This window comes from Mesocricetus auratus, unplaced genomic scaffold (genome assembly GCF_017639785.1).
Source record: "Mesocricetus auratus isolate SY011 unplaced genomic scaffold, BCM_Maur_2.0 Super-Scaffold_6730, whole genome shotgun sequence".
Classification (NCBI taxonomy): domain Eukaryota; kingdom Metazoa; phylum Chordata; class Mammalia; order Rodentia; family Cricetidae; genus Mesocricetus; species Mesocricetus auratus.
The window spans coordinates 110582840-110608945 of NW_024429184.1; the positions used below are offsets into that span (position 1 = coordinate 110582840).

Here is a 26106-nt window from a genome sequence, read left to right on the forward strand (position 1 = left end):
ACTACAAACCAGAGATGTTTACATTTCAATCAGGGGCCATGGTGAGGGGGGGGTAGGTGTAAAACTATTCCAGATTAAAAATACAACAAAACAGGAACAGTATTCTCATTCATCACCAATTTTTATTTGACTGCCTTCACAAACAGCATACACAGAATTCAATCTTTTGGAAAACTAATCAGAGAGTCAGATGTAAACTATGAGATAGCGTTTTCCTAGCACGTCAGAAGGGTTTTACACTGACTTTCTGCTCCATGGAAAGAACTTTTGATAAGTTATATAGCTGAACTCTAAAGAAAATAAAACCAATGTATTTCTCTTTCTGAGAAATTTCTCTTTCTGCCTGAGACCCAAGGCTAGCAGGACATGCCGCTGGAAGGCCTGGTTCTGGCCCAAGCTTAAGGAACTTTACTCGTCCAGGTTATACCTCTAGTCCACCACTATACCCCTGCTGAGAGAGACAAACTGAATTAAGACAAAGATGACATTCCTGCTGCTCACATTTCTGAATGGATCCTACGTTTAATATTTCTATTAACACAAACAGAACTTCATAAACCTTTTTGGTCCCAAGAGATGGCAGCCAAGAGTAACAGTAATGACTTAAAATTACACGAAGTGACAGGGGCCGAAACAATGGTAAACAGCAACTAAAACAGAGCCAATTTTATTGGCAATGCATTATAAACAGGCAGAATTGCACCAAATTTAACACATTTTACAGAAAGTCAATGTGGGTAACCTTCCATCATTGTAAATCTATTATGTAGGGTATGGTTTTAGCTTTTAAACTAGTGTGGATTACATTCAAAATGCCTTTAGAAGTTACAGTATGCTTACGGTTAATGACAACACTGCATATCTCAGTGGAGAATACAGGTGTTAATCTCCATGTCTTTGGATGTACAATGTTCCAGACTCACTAAGTCTCAAACCCCTGTCACTGGAAATTTATGACAGTCACACCAATGTAAGTGAAAACCAGTTCCAATCATTTCATAGACACTGACCGTGAGGAAGGGGTCGGATGGCACTGAATAAACCTAGCTCTAAAGGCTGTTGTCACAACACAACAAACCCAACAGGCTACTTTGTGGATTTCTTTTTGGTGTCCTTAAATGTTTGGCTATTAACCACAATAAAGCAAACAACTTTCATACTACCACAGACATAATTACGTAGAAGGGTTACATCATCTTTCCCCAAGTATTAAAATGTTCAAGACTCAAGTAATAAAACACAGTTGTAAGTTACGCAAAGGTTAAATGTTAAAATTATTTCATGTAAGACAAAAATGTGAGACAATCTATTCTAAAGCCCAGGTTTTTTTCCACTGAAACATTATATCCTTAATGAAGCAAAGTTTGTGCATCAACTTTTGTAGCTTCCATGACTCAGCATATCATTTACCTTTTCTAGACAAACTTACAGTTGTCAAGCCTGCACTGTTCAGGAACATCAGGCCTTCACAGCACAGTGCAAACCTTCAAAGACATGGTGCTTAAAACTATACAACTTTCACTCACTTCTGCACCCAAACTAAATGGTATGCTTCACTTTTGTTACATTTAAGACTATCCTTTATTTATTAATTATTTTTGAGACAGGGCTTCTCTGTATAGCCCTGACTGTTCTGGAACTTGATTGGTAGACCAGGGTGGCCTCAAATTCAAGAGATTCCTCTTGCCTCTGCCTCCCAAGTGTTGGGATTACAGGTGTATACCACCATGCCTGGCCAGATTTGGGACTACCTTAATTAAGAGAATATCACTTATAAATACATGAACATTCATGAAGATTCATTATGGTTTCATTGAAGCCAGCAGACTAACTGAATCATACATAGGCCTAGTAAGTGAATATTCATTTTAAAACTATTATAACATTTACAACTAATTAGCAAATATAAAAACTAGTTTTTAAAAGTTAAAGCAAAGTTGAGGGTTTTACTATTCTCTCCTATTTGTTAAACTGACAAATACAATGGAACATCTGTCTGCTGTCCTAATTTGAAACAAAATGTGAAAAATGAAAGGCTCCTTCCTTGGACATTACATTTGACATTTAAGTTACTTTTCCACCATTGAAACACACACCAAAATGTGCTATACTGACAGCAGTGAAATGCATTCTCCTTCAGGACCACGTCATGCTTTCCCAAGGTTCTGTGCACACCATTGTCCAAGCACACCACTGTCCATCTCCAGATGCATCACTGCAACTCACCAAGCCATCCGTAGCCGTCCCTTCAAAGCTCACAGCTGGCAACCTTGAGAAATGGCTTAAAAATGTACAATTTTGTCCCAGAGAAGTCTAGAACTATTTGATTTAGACATGTGGATCAAATCATTGGAAGCAGAAAGTATATGACTCTCTACTTTACAAGTTCACTATTCTAAGAACTAAGGACTAGGAAATGTTGCCCATTTCTTCCTAGAACTACACTGAAGTGTTTTCTTTGTTCCCACACCAACTTCATAGCTACATCCATTGACTAGAGAGAGCATAGTTTGTCTAGATGCTCAAGGCTCAAGAGTTAAGAAGTTATGGCAAATTCTCCTGGTGCCAGATACATTAGAGATACAGCATAAACAAAGACTGATTACCAAAACAGATGCTCAAAAAATGGCACTCAACAGACAGGCTAGTAACAACATCAACCCAAACTACCCAAAACCTGAGGGCTTTACCTGCCACTGAAAACCAACCTATGTCCACTAGGATGAGCAAGCCAGACCTGAAACTGACTTCTGCATCTCTTTCCCCAGAGAACCCTTGACCAACACTGCACAACTTCCTAGCATCTTGAGGTGAATCCTTTTAGACTGTGCTTTCAGGCAGCTGCCCCTGCCTCTGCTACACTACGACTCAAGATAAACGCCATCTCTGTATTGTGCAAGCTAGATAGTCTACTGTCAACCCTTATCAAGATAAAGCCTCCGAGCTTTAACACAAAGTAGGAAGAAGCACATAGGAAACCCAAACAACCGAGAGCCCCTTGTCAGCACTGAGTTAACAGAATGACTTTACATCCAGTTCTGAGCACAAGTGGGCCAAGGCGCCACTCTCCCCAGATAGAGAACTTCAGTAACAACTGCCGTTCATCACAAGGGAACTGCTGGCAGCACACTCACATGCCAGAGACTGCACCAAACTCTGGGCTATCTTGTAACAACAGAGGGGACAGGAGCATTGGGTGTTCTAACAGAGGACCTGGGTTCCAGTTCCAACACTGTAATTCCAGTTCCGGGGATCCACACCCTTTTCTGACGCCCTTGGGCACCAGGCACACATGTGACACACACACACACACACACACACACACACACACACACACACACACACACACACACACACAAAACGTCCATACACATTAAAAGGAAATTTAAGTTAAAAACAAACAAACCCCAAGTGCCTGCAGCTCCCCAGAATTACTACAGAAAAGACTGAAGCACTAGGCCTCAAAGAGAAAAATTACATTAGAATCAATGGGTTTCTTGGCAATCATACTTAGAAACATTTCATTGAGGAGTGAAAATGCTTGGGAGGGACAGACTGCTCAGCTGGGCACTGGCCACATTTCTCACCTGGAGCATCCAGCCATGCTCAGTAGTTTCTTCCTCGCACTCGGCCGAGCAACTGCTGGAAATGGCAATCTACTTCTGACAAACCTCAGATTGCTGACCTCAATTTGCCCTGTCTGACACAGGCTTCAGGAATAAACCAGTTCTATATATAGAAAGATGAGGAGAACGACTACTATAAGCCCATTTCTAGACTTTTAGGACTATACAAATGTATTCTAAAGTGTTAAGACAGCTGGGATGATCCGTACTGGCCCAGCTTTAGCAAGCTGTAAGAAGTAACACCAATACAGAAAGGTGATAATACCTTTAGATACAACAGTGGTTTCTTTTGTTGATGGTCAATGCAAGTCACAACACATCTGAACTTCTCTCAGGCCACACGATAATCCAACTCAAGACCAGGAGGAAGAAACGTTAATGAACACAGCCAAGATTAATAACACAAAGAAAATACTGCCTCAGAAAACACAGACACAACTGCTGTCATTAAAGTCTCCAAGAAGGAGCTGCACAGGTAGAGGGAAGGTCAAGAGGCCACAGGAAGGAAGCTGCCCAGCAAATGATCAATTTTAGTCCCCCCAACCCCCACTGCTTAACTAAGGCTAAAGAAACAGACTGCTTGATGAGGGCTTGCTAATGAAATGTTTTAAATGTACACAGGCACCAGTCCTTAACATTCTTAGAAAACACAGTATTCTATAAAGGAAGTTGATTCCTATAGCCATTCTCTAAAATTTGCAATTTTTATTGACAGTACATGTAAATTACTAAAACCTCCAAAGAAAAAGTACAGCCAAGTCTTACAGCATAATATTAATCTGCTATATAGCTCCATTATCTGTAATTACTAATTAGTATTTAATATAAAAATAATGATATTCAAAGGTCAAAACAGCAAGCAGTGACCACAACTCCTGTGACAGTGCTGGGAAACTATTTGTTTATACTGGTACAAAAATCTAGTTTGATCTTTCAACATGTTTAACCAATTTCACCCAAGCTACCACCCTCCAAATGTTCATGTCTCAGGACAGAATCACTGTTTGAAACCCTACAGTCATTCATTCACTATTTCTTAACAAAAACTTACAGAAAGTATGTAAACTGTATTCTTTGTCTCTTGGAGTAACATGTTTAAGGACAAAGTTATTTAACATTCTTCAAACCACTGAAATCACACATAAAAGCACCTACAAACTTAGACTTAAAAAGATTCACAGTGCACTGCACCTTGGAACACATGCGGTTGGGTCCTAAAGATGTTTAAAAGTGATTTCAAAGTCCCACTCCACAAATACACAAAACATAATAAGGCTGACATAGCTACTGTTCCATCTAGCGTCTTAAAACACAGCACTAAACAGAAGTACATTATTGCATATTCAGCATCTTCATCACCAGATTCTGTGAAGAAATGCTAACACAGTTCAGAAAAGAAATCCACCCTGTGCTAACAATGGTCTCTCAGATAACCTGGAGAATGAAAGAGTGAGTATGGCACATGTATATTAACAAGGTACACCAACTTAAAATTGTCTGCATAGTTGAGTCACATCAGACATACAAACCTCAATTTTCCTTCCAGCATGCTTTTAACCTCAGATTTGTGTGAGAGCAAAAGCCCACAGTTATAATTGCATCCCAACCATACCCTTGCTTTGTTCCACAGTGCATTCAATGAAGCAGCACAGCATTTGATGGTTCTTACAGTCAACAACTTTAGAGGCCACACTACTGGTAATGACGCTGTTGCTTTAGTATTGAGACACACACACACACACACACACACACACACACACACACACACACACACACACACACACACTTAAATGGTTTCCAGATGAGAATGAACGAGTGAAAACGGCTCATCTGGGGAGCAAACTAAATTTTCACTCCCTTAACCATTTAACAGAAATCTGGAATGCTGGGACCAACTATAAATATGGCTCAAGAAGACCCAACCAAAGCAGCCGTATTTCTGAGAAGAACAGCACAGGCTTCCTAACACAATCAAATCTGTGTTAAACAGCACAGGTCACAGAAGGATTCACAAAGTAGTTCCATAAAAGATTCTAGACACACTGTATCACTGTGAAGTCTCCTGCTTAGCACCGAGAGTGACACTTTTCATTAATAAACAGAATTTCTTCTTTAAAACCAGCCATTTAAAAGCAAAAGCAACATAGTAATACCAAGTGAATTCCTTATAGTAATAGCCCTTCCTTTCAAAGTCTCTTGGGGCTAAGGAGAACCCCTATCAAGTAGGCTACATATAAAGAATAAAGATTTCTATAGTAATATTTATAAGCAGAGATATACTTTGTGGATACCACTTGTAAAAAGCAACTTTTAAAAACCCAATGATAGATGCACGGGCACGCATGCACTTGAACACCCCATCCCACCCCCAGGAAGTATTCTCAGCGAGGTCAGATACAGCCAAAATGCCATTGCCTCCTTAAAGCTCTGGTGATTGTCCTCAGTTACAGGTGGCCCTTGTAAAATAGCATTGTCATCCTTGTTTGGATTTAAGAGCCCCAAAGGAGCAAAATACAAAATACATTCTTAGGTGTGAGCTAAGTACATTACTTAAAGGGTCCCCCAGCAACACGCTGTACTTATGGGTAAATTGCATAACCCCTTCTTTTCTCACTTTATAACTCAGGGGCTTCAAGATATTAATAAAAAGCATGTTACTCTGCTATTATGGCAAGCTGGAACCTAATATAACATCAGCTTCCACAGATCAACACTGAGATGCAATATAAAACTAAGAATGTAGTTTTCCACACATACTTACACTAGAGAATGTATGGATTATTTCCCATGAGCATACTCATTGCACAATACTGAACAGCTGGACGCAGACGGTCAAGGCATGACCCGAGGTAACTGCCAGCGACTGGATTCCATGCTCTCTGCCCCAGCACTCCTAGGTTTGCTGATAGCATACACCACAGCTCAGAATTACAGTATCAACCCTCACCAACTCAACCTCCCTGCAGGCTGTGGCCTCTGTCCTGATGAAGTGCTCAAGAGTCCACTGTGCAAATGAGGACTGTTTTCAAGATGCTGATTCTAAATAAACTGAGAAAATTCCAAACAGGATTAGATTCTCAGTGGTTAGAAACAGAGAAATGAGCAAAATGCCTGCAATCCTGATGTGACGTTTCAGCTCTAAATGCTCACGAACACAATTGGGGAGTTAAGTTACTTTTAAAATTTTCAGTCAGAAAACTCATTGCAGTCACTAAGATGGGGAGATGAAATACTACTATTAACATGGCTACTATGAGAATACAAAATAAATGCCCGTAAAAAAGGAAAAGACAAAAAAACAGAGGCGACTAAAACGTGGTTGGTTCCGAACACTGAAACGGTAAATCCATATAAAAAGTTCTAAATGCATTTACAGTGCAAACTCCTGTTTCTTTCTAGTTTCTCTTCTGTACAGAAAATCTCTTTAGAGACTGCCTCCCTGCATTTCTTCCAGATACCTGAGAAAGGTAAGGCTTGAGGAGACACATTCAATGTAACAGGTCTCTGATCATGGGACTTCTGCAATACACTTGCTGCGGATCAAAGGTCCAAGGTTTTCATTATAGCATTTTGGTCAAACTTGAAACTCAGGAAGGTTCTGGATGAAAACGGGAACTTGCAATGTCCATTACATGCCACAGAGTGTCCCTCAACATGTTCTACCGATGGGTCTTCACCAGAACAAGGCAAGTCAGATGCAGCATCTGCTCAGGAAACAAGATTAGTAGTCAGTAACTCGGAAAACTTACCAAACATTACCCCCCACTTACCCAGAGAGAAACGCAGACATCTTTGTCTAATCTGATTCAATCCTAAAGTCAGTGTTCAGTGGAATCTCTTATTTATTACTTCCTATTTCTTTTTATTTCTATTAATTCAGATTCTCACCCTATATGCTTTATGACCCTTGATATCTCCTTGCTTTCAAATTGGGCATATTTTTAGTTCTTGTATTTGAATTTTGTGTCAGAGTAAGCAGAGCTTTTTGAAAGAGGTCAACATGAAAGTACCATGAAAATTACAATTACAATGGGAAAAAAACTGTAAAGCTTATAAGTAGAGAAGAATACAGTTGAAATTACCAAGTCCTCAACAGATCAAAAACAGAAAACCTAAATGCTCTCTGACAGTCAGTCTTAGCAATGCCTTTCTTTTGGATACGTACCAAGTCAAGAGAGACAAACAAATGCATCAATTATATGCCAGCAAGAACCCTGTTTAAAAGACAAAGGCTAACTTCCCACACTGAGGCTAAAGCGCCTTTGTTCACCTTTTACTAGATCTAGTGTGTGCACACCCACATCAGCGCGTGAGCACAGCGTGTTATGGCACACACGAAGTCAGATGACACCTCCGCTATCAGTCCATGCCTTCCACCTTGAGATGGGGCCTCTTGTTTGCTTTTGAACGGCCTCTGCCAGGCTAACTGACTGGACTTTCAGGAATCTAGTCCTTGCTTCCCATCTTGCCACAGGCGCACTGGGATTATACATTTGCACTACCATGCCTGGCTACACTTGGGTTTTATGAATTATAACTTGGGGGTCCTCCTACCCCCTGAACTATCTTCTCAGGCCCAGAACATCTCTTTTAAGACAGGTTTTGTCTTCATTTTTTACTGATTGGAAGTGGACTCTGGCATCTGCAGTAGTGACTCTGAACTCCATTCCTGGCAGCACAGATGGAGGCAAGTCGCTTAGCCATCTCAGGACTGTCATCAATGAGTCTCTTTAAATGTTTTAAAAAGAAAGAAAACAATGATCTTCATTTCCTTTTCTTTTTTTGGTTTCTTTGAGACAGGGTTTCTCTGTGTAGCCCTGGCTTGCTCTGTAGACCAGGCTGGCCTCTAACTAAGCAAGATCCACCTGCCTCTGCCTCACAAGTGCTGGACTTAAGAGCACACACCACCACCAACCAGCGCTCGATTTTGATCTGGCACAAGGAAACTTCTTACTCTTCAAATTAGCACCTAAGAAAAACAGTGCACTATACTTTTAAATGACATTTATCAATCAAATGTCAGTAGCACTAGAATAACTTCATAGATCTGCATGCTTGGTTCCCAGATAGAGAACTGTTTGGAAGGCTTAGGAGATGGGCCTTGTGGGAGGAAGTGAGTTGCTGGGGCGGGTTTTGAGGTTTCAAAGGTCCACTCGAGGCGCAATGGCTTTCACTGGCTGCTGTCTGTGGATCAGAGTGTAAAGCTCCCAGCTACTTCCCCAGCACCCTGTCTGCCTGCCAGCTGCCATGTAAGCAAGCTCCCAGCTAAGTGCTTTCTTTGTAAGAGAGGTGCTTTGGTCACAGTGTCTCTACAAGCCAGACACACTACATTCCACAACAGAGGAGGAGAAATGGCACGATTTAAAAAGCTGATCCCACTACAACAAAAGCAGAAAGAGAGTGAGGCGCCCTCAGTATCGTAACATTTGCCGTCAGCCCACAAGTCAGTGTTCACAACACACATTCATGGAGAGCTGGGGCCTGAGCATTTACAGAAGGAACAGTAGTATGTTCAACAGACAGCTGGATCACCTATTAGTGATTCACCTATTAGAGAATCTCACCCAGGAAAGCTCTAACACACAGGCACCTCTTTCTGTGCAACTGTCATCATCACAAAGCCCACTGATCACAGCTGCTAAAATCAAACCCAGTCCCACAAGACAAATTAAAAACAGATAAATAAAATGGCTTGCCTGTCTCAAAGTTGTCCTGAAGTTTTCGTGGATGCAGCTTCTTTTCACATTTCTATTAGAAAACACATATACAGCAAAGGCTCCTGTTATTTTTACTTACTAAAACTCAAGAGAGACATGATCAAGTATCTCAAGAAGAAAGTCAAATCAGGGATCCAATTATCATTCCCAGTGGGTTTCCTTAAAGCCCAACTTGTAAACAGTTTGGAGAACACACACCAACTCCATTACCTTTGCAGAGTACTGTCCCACAGCCCCTCCCAGTGCTAGCACCCAAACCCAGGGCCTGCCATATCCTAGGCACAAATAGCTCTGCCAATGAACTCTATCCCCAGAGTTCTAATCTTTTAAATGTACCTGAATATAAGCAACACTCCTTCCCAACAAGCACAGACCTCAACTGTCGTTTCTGCCGAGTTAAGGCAATCTATTGTAAAGACGCACAAGGTTGCCAAGCAGTAGTGGTGCACACACCTTTAATCCCAGCACCTGGGAGGCAGAGGCATGCAGAGATCTGTGAGTTGGAGGCCAGCCTGTTCTACAAAGAAGTTCCAGGATATCAGGGCTACAAAGAGAAACCCTGTCTTGAAAAAGCAAAAACAAACAAACAAAACACCCACAATGCTGCATCTAGCTAGTATCAATTCCTTGGATATTTACATCTTTCTTCTGTTTTAATAACTAAGAGTAAAGGGAGGATTTTTATATTTACAAAACCAAGCAATTTTTCAAATTTCTGATATCGGCAAACAACCTCTGTAAAAGATTAAACCAAGTAGCAAACCTTATGCTTTGTCAATATACTCATTAACACACAATTCAGCATTCAAATTTTTCACCTATGCTTGTCAGGTAGGTAATGGCAGTAACACATTTTAGCTACTGTTGTTTGATTTATGAGACAGTGCCTTAGTTATTTTGCCCAGGCTGGTCTCAAAACTCATGACTCCTGGGCTCTGATTTGCATGGCTGACACTTTGCACAAGTTCAGTCATTTCCGGTTTTCTTATAGGCCATTCTACTTTGTATTTATCTTTTTTCCCTTTAGAAATTTAAAAGTGTTTTTTTTTTTTTTTTTTTTTTTTTTGGTTTTTCGAGACAGGGTTTCTCTGTATTGTTTTGGAGGCTGTCCTGGAACTCCCTCTGTAGACCAGGCTGGCCTCCAACTCACAGAGATCCGCCTGCCTCTGCCTCCTGAGTGCTGCGTGTACCACCAACGCCCGGCTAAACGTGTTTTTAAACTTTGTTTTTAAAAACTCACCAGGATTAACTGGACCATATAACTAATGAACCTTGCACACTTGGTTACGAGCGGTCACAAGAAGCTGTAGAGCGTGACGCTGGGTTCTCACTCTCACAAGGGAGTATCTGTGTGCACTACACCACCACACCTCACACCTGTGATTACAACTGAAAACAACCACCTGTACCCTGTGCCTCAGTTAGCTGCACTCAGTCCTTTCTCTAACATTTCTACAGCATTATGTACAAAAGAGGACAAAAAAGGCTCAATACTAGGGGACTGAAGTGTTAAAAAAAATCTACTCAAATTTTTCAAAACAAATCTGACACATCGGATTTCTTCATAACAAACAAAACCTTTTTGGTTGTGAGCCTAGCCTTTAAAGGCTGAGCCATCTCTCCAGTCCCAAACAAAACCTTTTGATGAGTTAAATTTACACAGTAACTTGGTAAGACAGAGTATCTGTATGGCATTATCATTAAGGAAGCATTTTTCTAACCTTTGTGAGAATATGTTCAATTGCATTAGAAGCCTCTTGATTATCCATTGTAATTGTCTTGTTTCTGATAACACTTTCATTGGAATAAACTAAAATAAAAAGGTAGGAAGTCTGACGATTGCAATTAGTATATCTAAGTAAACTAAGGTAATCCTAGAAGGAAGTGTGGATAGTTTTATGTCAACTTGACACAAACTAAAGGCATCGAAAAGGAGAGAACCTCAATTAAGAAAATATCTCCATAAGATCCATCTGTAGGCAAGTCCGCAGGGCATTTTCTTAGTGAGTGATCAATGGGGGAGAGCCCAGTGGGCAGTGTCATCCCTGGGCTGGTGGTCCTGGGTTCTATAGCAAAGCAGGCTGAGTAAGCCATGGGGAGCAGCAAGTATACAGCCCTTCTCCACGGCCCTGCATCAGCCTCTGCCACCAGGTTCCAGAATGTCCTTGCTTCTGATGAACTGTTAATGTGGCCATGGTGTTTATCACATCTACCGCTAACTAAGACACCCGAATTAAGGGCTCTACCCCCCTTAAGTTTGAAGTTATGAATAGAACTCGTTTTTGTTGCCTTTTTTTTTAATTTGACTTTTTAAAGATAGGGTTTCTGTGTATCCCTGGCTGTCCTGGAACTCAGAGATCCACCTATCTCTGCCGCACGACAGCTGAGATTAAAGGCATATGCCACCACTGGCCAGCATAGCTCACATTCTTAAAGACACAGCAAAAAAAAAAAAAAAAAAAAAAAAGAATAGAAAATCCAACGTATTAATGGGAAAGATGAGTAAAGATACTCAACTCTCTTGTAGAAAAACTTTGTTCTAAACTTTTAACTGCACTCTAACAACGGGCCTCACACACTAGCTGCTCTCCGTAAAGGAACTGAGTAGAATGGGTTAGAAAGCTGGGGTAGGGAAGACAGAAGGACAACGGGAAGAGGCTGCTCAATGACAAGTGACAGGGAGATCGGAGAAGGCGCCATGTACTATTACACTGTAGCACAGCTATGGAAAACAACAATGCATACTGTATTTCAAAAACGCTAGAAGAAAAGAGTGTCAATTATTATTTCCCTCTGCCCCAGGTTGGCCTCAAAGTCAAGTCATTATGTAGCCCAGGCCTGTCTTAAGCTTGAGTTCCTGGGACCTCAGCCTCCTAAGTACCCTACCAGCATAATGTTTTCACCATAAGCATTATACAAAGTATATCGAAACAACTGGCACGCCATAAATATTTATATTCTTATGAATCCACTAAAATATACAAATTTAATTAACATCCCTTAGAGGTGTGTGTGTGTGTGTGTGTGTGTGTGTGTGTGTGTGTGTGTGTGTGTGTGTGTGTGTGGTGTGTACACTCAGGGAAGCCAGGAAACAGTATCAGATCTCTGGGAGCTAGAGATCAAATCTGGGTCAGGGAAACTGACTTGTAGCCTCTGAAGAATAGCAGATGTCCTTAACCATACAGCCATTCCTCCAGGTTTTCAGAAAAAAAGAACTGCTTGTTTTTATTGTAGAGTATTTTCAAGGCTTTAAAACAAATGTAAGAAACCACACAAGGCAAAAAGCAAAAGTGTACCCTATTAAGGATTCCAGGTCTGTAGTTAAGAATTGCCAAAGGGAGTTTTAGGGTTTAGTTCATAAAGGCAATGAAGAATTTTATGAAAATCCTATCATTAAAATTAATCAAATAAGATAGGAACTAAACCAGCATTACCGCATCTAGACAACACTGCTCCATTCTTAAAGGGCGCTGTCTCCTAAGCAGGTAAGCCCAGAGCTCTTACCATCAAGGGGTTCTGCTGCCTGGCTGCTTGACTGTGAACTCCATTTGTTCTCTTCTTTTGATTAGGCGAATCTTGATACTGTTTTCTGCCATTCCCTCTCATATTTTGATTCTGTTTTTCCAGTAAAAAGAACATGTAAGTCTACAGTACAACAATACAAATATATCCTCTGAATGTTTACCTCAGTTGACTAGAGTTCACAAAGCACCATCTAAACATGTGTACATTGCTGTATTAATTTCTTTTCTTAGAGGATTACTTTGCAAAGGGACGTCTCCTCTGCAACAGGGAACAGCAAATACATCACTCCCCAGGCCCTTTCCACACCTCTTGCTTGATCACGTCTGCTTATAAACTATTTCTGATGCACAAATATGATAGGGTACAGCTCAGGGGCAGAGCTCGTACACAACATAAGGCCCCAGCGTCCAACTCTAGCCTGAAGGTAAAGGAATGGGAGCGGAGGCAGGCAGAAGAAGCTCTACAATCCATCCGGGAGACTGCTGGGAAGGCAGGCCACGGCACAGGGCCAGCCTGCTTTCCTCTCTTAAGCTTTCCCATGCAGTGCACGGGGTCGCCAGCCAGTGTGGCAGACGGTCAGAGAACGTCTTTGCAGACCCATTCTCTCCTTTCACCTGCACATGGGTTCTAGGATCACACCCAGATTGTAGAGTCGCCACAGGGAGTGCTTAGAAACTAAGTCACCTTGCTGACCCCGACAGCTCTTAACAGTATAAATTAAGCAGTAGGCACCACTAGCTATCACAAAATTATAATAAACAAGTAAGTACCACTGAGAGAATAAGCTTTCACACAACAATGAAGATTAGTGTTTTAAAAACTTGGGCCTGTAGTCTTAAGTTCAGATACAGTCTTTTCTTGTTTTCTTTTAAATTTTTTATTCATTTTACATACCAGGGGCCCCACAAACAGACCAAGACACAAACTGTCACCCACATTCAGAGGGCCTAGTTCACTCCCATGCAGCTTAGACACAATCTTTTAAAATATCAATTTCTACTTCAAATCTTGAAAAACAGCTATTTGAGAACCATTAATAAATATTGTAACTATTACTTATAAAAATGTTTACCTTCATTCCACCTACTCTAGGTAGCTGCTGAAATAACTGGCCAACAGTAACCAAACTGAAATAGACAGTGGATCTCATGCCACCATGCTTTCAACTTAGATTCTATCTCTCCTGGCAGTATTTCCTTTCCTGTGACACTCTTTAGGATACGTACCTCAGTGCTAGTAGACGGGATGTCTGTCAACACCAGCAATACTCATTTTACCCGCTGCTGCTCTTCTCCTGTTGAATTCTGGAGAACTAAGACCTTATTTGCATGAGGGGGGCCTGTGCTACCACACCCAGCCCACTTGCCAAACACTTTAATTCTTCAAAACAGAAACTCTGTTCCCATCAAAAGGGAACTGTCCCCCAAACCCCCACCTGCCCTCTCTCTGATTTTCAGACAGGATTTCTTTGTGTAACAGTTCTAATATTTTGGAACTCTCTTTGTAGATCAGGCTGGCCTCGAACTCAGACATGTTCCTGCCTCTGCCTCCCAAGTGCTGGGATTAAGAGCTTGAGCCACCACCACGTAGTAAAACTAACTACTCTGAAGTCTTTGCCACTTCCAGCCATAATCCCTACTTAGCACACATTATATGCCCGTGATGTGCCTATGATAGACACCTATCATAGAACCACTCAATTTTTGTCCCTTTGTCCTGCTTCATTTCACTTAGTCACTGTCTTCAGGGATCATCTATATTGTAGAAGACTCAGAATCTCTTCATTAAAAGCTGAAAATAGTCCAGTGCATGAACATACCCTCTTTATTCATCCATCTGTGTGTTGTGAATGAGTGATGCTATGATTGTATGACATCTGTTACAGCCATTTTTTTTTGGTTTGTTTTTTACGAGACAGGGTTTCTCTGTATTGTTTTGGAGGCTGTCGGTCCAGCCCAGCCCCGAACTCACAGAGATCCGCCTGCCTCTGCCTCCTGAGTGCTGGGATTAAAGGCGTGTGCCACCACCGCCCGGCTGTTAACAGCCATTTTCAGTTCATTTGTTTACGTATGCAGCAGTGGTGTGTAGCAGCACATTTAACTGGTGGGAAATCAGCAAGCCATACCATAGCAGCTGTCTCTTTACACACTCAAGAAGGATCCTAGTTCTCTGCACCCTCTCAACACTGGTGATTCTCTGTTCTGCTGGGTTATCACCACAGCCGTCCTGAGGCATAACTGATCTCTATTTCCCCAATGACAAACACTGCTGAGTCTTTTCTGTACTGAATGGCCACCCGAACTTCTTCAGAGAAGTGACTGGCCAAGTGTTTTAGAATGGGATTGGGCTTTACAGAACTTTGGGGTGGTTATTGTTCTTGAGGCAACAATCTGGAAATCAATAAAATGTTCATTCACTGCATAACAGATAAACTGTGGTATAATCACATACGATATATGACAGTGAAAGTGATATAATACACTGTTACTTTTTTCTGTAAACAATAGATCCTATTAATCTTAACTCAGAAATCATCTTCTTTTAAGCCTTTTACTGATGACATCCATAAAAAGGCTCAAGTGGCACATCCCATTATTTCCTACATTGGATTTATTCCAAGGCTATGGAGGATAACAAGTCTCAGGTCTGTTCAAGTCTCAAGCTGGGCCCATGGGCAATTGCTCAACAATCCAGAGCTCTATACTGCATGCAATTCCTCAGCTGAACATGATTTTGAAGTCAAAGAATCACAGCATCTGCAGGAATTTCAATGTGACTCACTCACCTTGGCTTTAAAAGGGTCCGAAGACACTTCCGTATGGTTACTGTGAGGCTTCTGCTGCAGCGACTGCCTGTGTTTTACCCACTGGTCACTAGGAGAACCTTCAGGAAACAGCTGCTGACTGTGGCGGAATTTTGTTCGACTACACCAAGGTTTAAAAAGTAAGGTGAGATTTTTCACTTGCAGTTCTTTGAAAGCCTTGACAATTTAACCTATCAAGTATATATTTTGTTTTCCCCACTAATTCCTTAAGTTATAAAAACAAAATAAAAACACTTCAAGACAGAGTATCTCTATGCAGCCCTGGCTATCTTAGAGCTTGCTCTGTAGACGTTGCAACTCAGAGATCCGCCTGCCTCTGCCTTATGAGTGCTGGCATTAAAGGCGCGGACTAGCACACCCAGCACAAGCAGAAACTCTGATCAGCTTTGCCAGCCATATTTTCTCCAGGTGTGTAGATAACTGACTGGTGCTAATAAATATTTCTTACGTTACCAACCTATCATTTTTTACTCCAGGCTTTTCTGAATTATTTATAACATCCCTGCCCTATAAGTAATTATAGTCTTTAAAAGTAAAGACAGTTCTTTGTATATTTAGTTGAAGCAAAGAAATGTATGTGGATTTTCTTTTTAATAGGCTAGATGACACATGGTTTCTAGATGTCTCAGTAGATCAATCTGATCAGATAGGTTGGCTATAGATCCTGCCAGTGTTAGACAAGATCTGAGAAAAAGAGGTTACTTTCTAGAGCACAGCTCTTTACCAACAAGAGATGCAAAATCCTGCAATGGTAAAGATTTCTGAGTGTGCAAGAACCAGAAGTTAGTTCAAAGCCTTATGCGTGCTGAATCTGAGATCTCTGTGGCCTGTTCATCACCCAACTTCTACACAGACTGGGTTCTGAACATGGAACACATGCAACGTGCCATCGAGCCAGAATACCAACAACACTGGGTGAAAGACCTCTGCTTAGAAGTGAGAATAAATGTTGTAGGATTACAATATATACAATAGCTTTGACTTTCACAGAAAGAAAACAGCTTAGTTGTTGAACGCAAAGACTGTCAGTGTTTTCCTACCACCCCCAGCATGTATACATCAAAGCAATTTACGTTTGGACTTTTTCTTTTTTAAAGATTTATTTATTTATTACTATACAGTGTTCTGCCTACATGCCAGAAGAGGGCACCAGATTGAGTTGTAGATGGTTGTGAGCCACCACGTGGTTGCTGGGACTTGAACTCAGGACCCCTGGAAGAGCAGTCAGTGCTCCCAACCTCTGAGCCATCTCTTCAGCCCCCGTTTGGACTGTTTTCTGTTAGAATGCTTGTTCTGGGGACTGGGGGCTGGCTTGGCACGCGCTGTGCAGGCCCAGTGGTCCGAGCTCCAGGTTTGGAACCCATGGGTGGAAGGATAGAACTGACTCCAAAGGTTGTCTTCCGACCTCTAAAGGTCTCGACTGCCTGCCTGTTCCCTGCCCCCAAGAACAATTATTTCATTTTGAAAACTTGCTGCACATCCCATACCTGTACATAAATGCTACCTGAAAGAAATCCACCCTACTGTAAAGATTCGGGCATGATGCTGGCTTGCCCGTCACCTGGCAGAATGCACTCAGGCAGTACACTCTGGTCAGCCCAGGGTTCCATGAGTACTAGTCTGAACACAGTACAGAAGAACCCTTTAAAAGAAAGACCCCTGCCCACTTACACTCTATTTTCCAGCTCTCTTTCCTGCTCCTCTTTGTCTGCTCTGCTCTTCTCTTCCCATTCTCTTCCCCGAGGTTCCCCTGGGGCAGACAGGACTTTTCCTTCTTCCCTCTTCCGTCCTCTCTGTCTCTTTTCTCTTTCCTTCCTCCTCCCTCCTCTTTCTAATAAAACTCCTCACTTAAGCTTGCCTGCCTGGTGTTTGTCCCCCACCTTGGTCAACCTCACCTGCCATGGATTTCGCCAAGGTCCCCCACAAGCTTTATCATAACACCTACAGCATCCCATACCTGCACATAAACACTGCCCTCAAGACCCACATTTTAAGATAGCAGATTCCTTTCAGCATCCTTCCTTCTTCCATTTAAGCTTTACAAAGCTGGATCTGGTGGCTCCAGGCTATAATTAAGACACTAAGAGGCTGAAGCAGAAGTAGTCTCCAGGATTGAAGCCAGTCTGAGCTACAGAGTGAAACCCTTTCTGAAAGTGTTTTAAAAACCCAATCAGTATACATTCTGTAATTCTTTTTAAAAGTCAAAAAGGCATTTCCTCCAACATATCAACTGTATGACTGAAGTGAATACTGCCTCTAAAGGAAATGTGAAAAGTACCTAAAGTTAGCACAATCACCTCTCCTATTAACAAGAACAGAAATCCAAGGACTAAAAGTAAGAGTGACCATACCAGAGGCTGGTGGTGACTTTCCCAATGGTGCACTGTCACCATTTATGACTTTTTGGTAATATCTGTTTTTATACATATTCTTTACTTCCTAACTTCTGTCATGCTGTTCACTTATTTTTATTAGTGGTGCCTTGGTAATAAAATCTACAAATTTTCCTAAGGCATTTAATCCAATGTCTTTTCCTTATAAAACCAACACAAATGGAACTGTTCTTATTTAAAATTTTTAACCATAAATGTGGCCTATTCTTACTGTTTTAAGATTGAAATCTTAGGTAAAAACAATCACCGAATTAGAAAAAAATGCAAAACAATAAACAAAACAAAACAAAACCACAATTCTGGCAAATAAGTTACAGCTCCGTAGGAAAACATACCCTAAGCACAATGAGAAAACATGGTCAAAGTGCTTGCAGCCAAGCCGGATTACGACTGAGTTTGATTCCAGGGACCCAGCATGGCAGGAGAGAACCATCTGCCAGCTAACCTCTGCACACACCCACACATGCTCAGAATAAATAAACTTACTAAAATTATATATGCAATATATAATAAAGTTACTTTCCAAATCTGTGCCAGGTTCCAAAGCAGAAAATGTCATGGACAGTTATGCCATGCACCACGGTCCCTCTTCATAACGCGGCGAGCACAGTAAAGTGCTTGCTCAGAAACTTGAGAACCCCAGTTAGATCCCGGAACTCATGAGCAAAAGCCAAGTGTGGTGATGTGTGTTTGTGATCCCACCGCTGGGGAGGCAAGACAGGCATGTTCCTGCCAGTGAGAGACCATGAGTCAAAGCACAGGCTCAACTGACGCGGGAGGCTGAGCTCAGACCCCCTCCTGTGCACACGTGGACACACACCCACAGGAACACACACGGTCATTGCATACACGACTTTGTAAAAAGACAAAACAGGCCAGGACGCAGAGGCAGGCGGATCCCTGTGAGTTCGAGGCCAGCCTGGTCTACAGAGCGAGTTCCAGGACAGCCTCCAAAGCAACACAGAGAAACCCTGTCTCGAAAAAACCAGAAGTCAAAACAGTTGCAGCTGTCACTGACTTTAACAAATTATTCATCAGCACCTCCCACCTCCTATGCAACAGAAACTTCAATATACCTCCATTCAATCATCTCCAAGAACTAAATTGTCACAAAGGCAGAGTATCAGCTATTCAACATACATTCTTTTCCTTTTTCTAGTGTTCGAAGACTTTGGTATCCTCGAGTGTACTATTTTAAAATGCACCTGAAGCGCCTTTCCTCCAATTAACCCTTCTCATCTTAGCAAAAACTTTAAAAAACTATCTTACGGCCCAAAACCAGGGACACAACAGAGCTTCTACCGGCTCCCAAGCCTCTCTGACTCAAGAAGCAAATGGCACTGAACAGAGAACCCCAGAAAGCCACAATCTCTTTACCTCAATTTTTCCACAGTGGGCTTGGCTGGTGTGCTACCAGCTGAGGAAAAGCCGTTGTCACTGTCCGAGGAATCTCCAAATCTTCGAGACAGCCAGTCCCTTAGGGGTCTATGGAAACATTAACAATACATTTAAAAAACAAACAAACAGAACAAAAAGCCCAAACCTTAGACAGCAGCATCAAGGCCAGTTTTACAGTTTAAGAAATGAACATACCTGATAAAGGGAATGGCCATAAAAAACTTATTAGGTGCCAAGCCAAGCTTGGACTTGGGAGTCATATCATTTCTATGACACGGCAACTTCTCAATGGAGAACCACTCAATGTTCTGAAACACAACAATTGCATTTAGTTGATTACTATCAAGCAGTGGCTAAAATGAACTCCCCAGTTCATTCCATTGGAGTTCTGTTCAACAACCCCCAAATTTTCTTAATTCTTACATACCCTAATTTCTCTTCTAGTTTTGGGGTTAAATTTGGTATCTTTTGGAACTCCTGGGATGATGTACAAACGAGCGAGCTGGTCATTGATTCGAAGTTCGATATAATCATCCTTACAAATATAGTCTTTGATATCAAAACCAGTTTCCTCGAAGACCTAGAGATAAATGGGGATAAAATATTTGATTTTAACCACTTGAGGGTAAGGCAGAAGGATATGAATTCAAGGGCAGCCAGTTACATAAAATTGAGCCCCTGTGTCGAAACAAAATAGACAAAGACAATAGCTTAAATCTAATTTGTAGCTAGGAAATTGGGACAAAGCCCCTCCTTATGCTAATACAAGTAAAAATTAAACAGATCAAACAGGGACAAACTATTGGCAAAGGACAGCTAACCATCTGGCGATCAGTCAAGACTTAAGAGGAAGTTGGCTTTCAGACAATCTTGCTTCTGTTACACCGTAGTACCACCAAGTGGCAGAAGAACCAACTGCAATTCTAACACTCTTAGTCCAAATACACTCAATAAGGCAACTGCAGAAATTCAACCTTAAATATTCCTAGGTTGGTCGGGCGGTGGTGGCACACGCCTTTAATCCCAGCACTCGGGAGGCAGAGGCAGGCGGATCTCTGTGAGTTCGAGGCCAGGCTGGACCCGATAGCCTCCAAAACAATACAGAGAAACCCTGTCTCGTAAAACCAAAAAAAAAAAAAAAAAAAAAAAAATCCTAGGTTGATGGCTGGGTAGTGGTGGTGCACACCTTTGATCAGCACTCAACAGGCAGAGGCAGTTGAATCCAGTCCGGTCTACGGAGTGAGTTCCAGGATAGCTAGGTTTACACAGAGACATCCTGTCACAAAAAGACCACTCCCACCCAAAAAAATCCTAGGTTGAAACCAAAAGCATAATCCCAACCTCGGTTAAGAAAGAACCCCAATAGCTCTCTGGATAAACACCCAAACACATCCAGGAAAACCCACGTGAATAGAGCCGGAAATGGGACACCTATAAGCCAGGAAGAGAGCCTGCAATGACATTCACTTGGCTGGAGCCCGGTCTGAAGTGGCAGGGAGAAAGGGGATGTTTGAGTAGGCATAAGTTTAGTCAAATTTTGGAAACAATCAAATTCAGAGGACAAGGAATAAATCTTTTAAAAGGCTGAGCTGGGGCTAAGCTGGCTGGGCAGTAGGATTTAAATTGTATCTTTTAGCTCAGGTATAAAGCTAGGATGAGTTTTTGAGGAGAAACACGTAAATGTCTTAGAAAACCCAGACTCTAAATTTTTCTGGATTATGAAAAAGAAAAAAGAATATAGTTAGAAGTTGAAATGTTTTGTCAAAAAATCTAATTTTCAAGCAGAAAGTGGAAAAGACACCACTGTAAAGAAGGGAGTCAGAGATATGCTTTAAAAGTAGACAGAACAAATGGAAGGTAGCAACAGCTAAAAAAAGTGGGGGGAGCAGGCAGCATCTTATTATTTTCACATGTAGGAGTGTCCTGCCTGTTTATCTAATGCCAGCAGGGGGCACTAGATCCCTTGGGACCAGAGTTAAGGATGGCTGTGAGGCAGCATGAAGGTGCTCGAACCCAGGTCCTCTGAAAGGGCAGCCAGTGCTCCTACCCATCTCTTCAGCCCAAAGGGTTGCAAAGCCTCTAGCTAAACCATGGATGCATTCAAGTTTCAGAAAAAGACTGAACATTCTCCAGAGTCCAAAAAAGCACATCTATATAGACTTGGACACCCCAAGCTAACAGCCACGCTTACCAAACGCAGGCACTCACCTCTCTGGCAGCACAGTCATGGGGTGCTTCCTCTTTGTTTACTTTTCCTTTTGGAAACCCCCAGCCTGATTTTGCCAGGTACCCCTGAACCAGCAGTACCTACAAACAAACAGAAATTCAAAAGCAAACACACAAACAAAATCCACAAAGAAACCTAGTTTCCTTTCCCATGCTCCAGTCCCAAATCAAAGGCACTTTTTTTTTTCTCTGCACTTCAGGTAGTTATTTACCAGTAGACTGTGTATAGCATTTGACCTAAAGGTCTTCCAAGAATATAAATATAGGGTGAAAAAACACTCTATTTAGGACACATTGTCTCAACAATGCACTCAGAATTCTTTATGTTAAGCCATAACAAATACAACAGAATGCAGGTAAAACATCCAAAACTGAGTTCTTTAACATTAAGAATCTAAGGATATTTTAAAGCCTCAATTGAGAACATTCCATACTCAACAGGTTAGAAATGAATAGTTGGTCAGCACCGCACTAAAACTCTTAGATACAGCACTCACATTCTCAAGCGTCTCATCAAGAATGATTGCACCATAGGTTGGCACTCCCATTTTATATTCCTTCCATTCATCCAAAACTTTTTCCACATCTTCGCCTTGTGGCAGCAGAAATGGACAATGACTGAAGAGTATAAATAATGTTAAGGAAACGACCTGTCCCTTAGTTCAGCCGAAGACGCTACAACAGGGATGGGCAGGAGTGGTGCTCAGGGGTCAGGGCATGACTTAGGCTCGGGAGAGCCAGACTCCAGCTCCCAGTGCCCACATCTGTATCCCACATCCAACAACTCCAACTCCAAGGGGTCTGATCCCTCTTCCGGTCTCCACAGATACCCGTACACACAAATACAGACACAGAGACAAAAATAAAACTTCACAAAACTATATACAGAGACAGACCTATTTAAGTCAACTGTATTTTATATGAAATTAATCGTTTGCAATTTATTTAGGTTGAATTCTGTTGCTTTTCTCCCAACACTCATTTTCCTTGAACAAATCATTAGCTTTAGTATCAAACCTAGATACCAAACTATATTTCTGACAATCAGTCTCTAGACTCCTGAATTAAGGAATACAAAGGCACAAACTGTAACCACCTCAAATACTCATCGGTGAGCTAAGCCCAGAACCATGGGGAACACAAACGGTTAAAATGCTAGAACTCTGAGGAGTAGTATAATGCATAAGGTACACACTGCACTTATGAAGTACTTCACCACATATATAAAAGAACTTATTTCATCACTGTTGATGTTAAAGGGGAGGGCTTACTAGGAAAACTTGGGTGTCGGTTTCAGAAGAAATTTAAGCATATACCTAAGAAAATAGAACAGTGTAAAATATTAGAGAATAAATTTATAAACAGAAACAATCTTTAAAATTGTAAACTTGGTCTTTAAATGCCTAAGCCATCAAGACACCACCACTAAAACAGACGAAGGCTGTGGAGAAAATCATAATTTAGGGTGGGCAGTGGTGGCGCACACCTTTAATCCCAGCACCTGGGAGGCAGAGAAAGGCAGATTTCTTCTAGTTCAAGGCCAGCCTGGTCTACTGAGCGAGTTCCAGGACAGCCTCCAAAGCTACATAGGAACCCTGTCTCGAAAAACAAAAATAAATAAAATTATAATTTAGGGCAGTTTGTCAATCTGAGGAAATATTTGACTCCAATCCCTTAAAAGCTGGTACATCCTGGTAATTCTAAAAACATGTGCCATGAATATATTTTTGTTATGTATGATGACCACAAATATGAATACTACCAGTTGATTTCTGAAGCCACAGACACTGAAATTATTTCAATTCCTGTGGACTATTAGTAACAGCAGAAACTTTAAAGTCAAATGATAAAAGACAAAGGAAGTTTCTCTAGCAAATGAAGTACTATTATTTACAGTGACAGGTTTGGGCAAAACAAGGTCATATTTAGTTCCTCTCATAAATACAGTTTTATGAGCCCTATAATGTATTTTAAAGTTTTAGTTTTATGGTTGCAGTAAGAACTAAAACCTAAAATGGCTGTCTATAAATCCAAAGAGGTCAGCCATCTGTGACATCATAACTAAAACAAACACATAGGCAATCTCCCTGTAATTGTTTTGTGCTTTCAAAGCTTATCCAGATACATTAACAATCCTATGAACACCTGTGGTCCCTCATGGACTAAGACACTGAAATCGCTTCCCAATAAAAGTCTGGCTTGGGGGCTGGAGAGAGCTCTTTCAAAGGACCTGAGTTCGATTCACAGCACCCATGTAGGAGACTCACAGATCCAGGCAATCTAATACTTATGGTGTCCTGTGTCCATCACTTGTACCCTAATACACATATGCACAGAATTAGAAAGTAAATATTTTTAGAAAAATCTAGCTCTACAATATTCAATTTTAAAAAGTCTCATTGGGCAGTGGTGGTGAATACATGTAATTCCAGCACTCGGGAGGCAGAGACAGGCAGATCTCTGTGAGTTCAAGGCCAGCCTGGTTTACAGAGTGAGTTCCAGGACAGCCAAAGCTACACAGAGAAAACCAAATTTTCTGTGTTGAGAAGTCATCTATTTAAAACACCACACACACACACACACACACACACACACACACACACACACACACACACACACTTTCTCTGTAATTTGACTCCGCTTACCCCAAAATAAAGTTTAACAAAAAACCGAAAACCAACACAAACAAAACCAAACCATTCCAAACATTCTGAGTTTCTAACATTCCTCACTCTTTTCCATTTATCAACACATCTTACTTTTTTACTTTGTGATTTTTTTTTCTCAAAATGCTTTATTGTCCTCAAAATCCTTAACAATTATTGGCTCCTTCCTAGATGATAGGCCTATTACACTTACAACTAGCCCGATTTCCAGGATGCCTTTGATTAGGCAACACTCACTTCCTACTTATTAAAGAACCTCACGATGAGCTAGGGGTCAACCTCAGATCTGGTATGGTCCTCCTCTGTTCTCTGAATGCTCTTCTACCTCACCACACTGTATTGCAAGCATTTCCCTCAACTCTCATGACCCTAAATGCTAAGCCCACCTTGTTTACTGCAAAATGCCCAGCACATAGATACCATTCAGTTATTTAACAAAGCCGACTTCCTTCTATTGAGAAGGTTCCTTTCCATATAATTAAGTGAAAAGAAAAAAACTGCATCAAGTTTTTGGTATCTGTAACACTAAGGTTAAGTATAAAACTTACATGCACACCCAGGAGCAAATTCTTAATCAGAAATCCAAGACGAACACCTGTTCTGGAAAAAACGGTTAGGTCTATACAAGATGTCCAAAACAAAGGGCTGTCATTAATTACATTTCCACAGCCAGATTTTAACTCTAAAAGCAAGGTCTTCTGTCTGAACAGAACCAGTTGCCAAGCCCTTGGCCAAAGTGGTACTCCATCTAAACCCGCACCCCTTTACTCGCCGCCAGCTTCCACACTTCTCTTCCAGCAAGCGCTCGAAGCCCTTGTCCTCAGTGTTCTTCTGGAGCCCCGAACCACGGCTAGACCTATTCCTGTCGCACATACTGGTGCTTGCCTAGACTCAGGTCACCCACCACACACATCCTGGATTTCATATTCACATAATGAGCGGTTACCCTTGCTCAAACACTGCCATGTTAATGTCGCCATAACAGAAAGCCATCCGACTTCTATAGAGCCCCAGGAATTCCTTACTTTGTGGTCTGGGAAGTGACAGGGAACTTAGTTTGGTATTTCAGGTCTCTTGTACTTACTCTAAGCCTAGCTCTAGCACACTGACCTTGCAGGGACAGATTCACTGCCACACCCCACACACTGATTAGCTAAAAACTGTATCTACCAAATCAAATCACCCTGCTCAAGACCTAAGAGCCTCTACCCCAATTCCAAGAACCCTTGGCACAAACTAGGATTTTTTTGAGCGCTCTAGAATTTCCCAATTCTGCAAGTCTATTTACTCCCTGCTTCGGTCTATTCAGGAAACCCCCTTTAAAATTTCGCTGTATAAAATCTTTCTATCTTATGTCTGCAGTCTAAGAACATTTAATACAGCAACCTATCATTTTTTGTTATGAAGTCAATTTTATAATTTTTCCCCCCCGAAGACAGGGTTTCTCTGTATTGTTTTGGAGGCTGTCCTGGAACTCACTCTGTAGACCGGGCTGGCCTCAAACTCCCAAGTGCTGGGATTAAAGGCATGCACCACCAATGCCCTGCTCTAATTTTATAATCATAAACATTTGGATAAATCTTTTATAACTATTACATAAAACAAACTGCCCTTTATTGGGGGGGGGTCTGTTTGTCTTTGAGACAGGGCTTTTCTATGTAGGCCTGCCTGTCCTAGAATTCGCTCTGTAGACCAGGAGTGCTGTGATGAGGTGTGCGCCACCACTCCATC

At 41.5% G+C, this 26106-nt stretch overlaps 1 protein-coding gene across 1 annotated transcript in view; it reads right to left on the reverse strand.

The window, feature by feature from the left end:
• Positions 1 to 102: 102 nt before the first annotated feature.
• Dcp2 (decapping mRNA 2) overlaps positions 103 to 26106 on the reverse strand; it is a 38224-nt gene continuing 12220 nt past the window's right edge. The window contains exons 3-11 of the mRNA XM_005069155.4: positions 22207 to 22334; positions 21692 to 21790; positions 19911 to 20063; positions 19679 to 19791; positions 19463 to 19570; positions 15654 to 15792; positions 12848 to 12958; positions 9323 to 9374; positions 103 to 7330 (exon numbers count right to left, since the gene is read on the reverse strand). Of these exons, the coding sequence (XP_005069212.1) occupies positions 7167 to 7330; positions 9323 to 9374; positions 12848 to 12958; positions 15654 to 15792; positions 19463 to 19570; positions 19679 to 19791; positions 19911 to 20063; positions 21692 to 21790; positions 22207 to 22334 (1067 nt within the window). The 3' untranslated portion in view covers positions 103 to 7166. The remainder of the gene's footprint in view (positions 7331 to 9322; positions 9375 to 12847; positions 12959 to 15653; positions 15793 to 19462; positions 19571 to 19678; positions 19792 to 19910; positions 20064 to 21691; positions 21791 to 22206; positions 22335 to 26106) is intronic.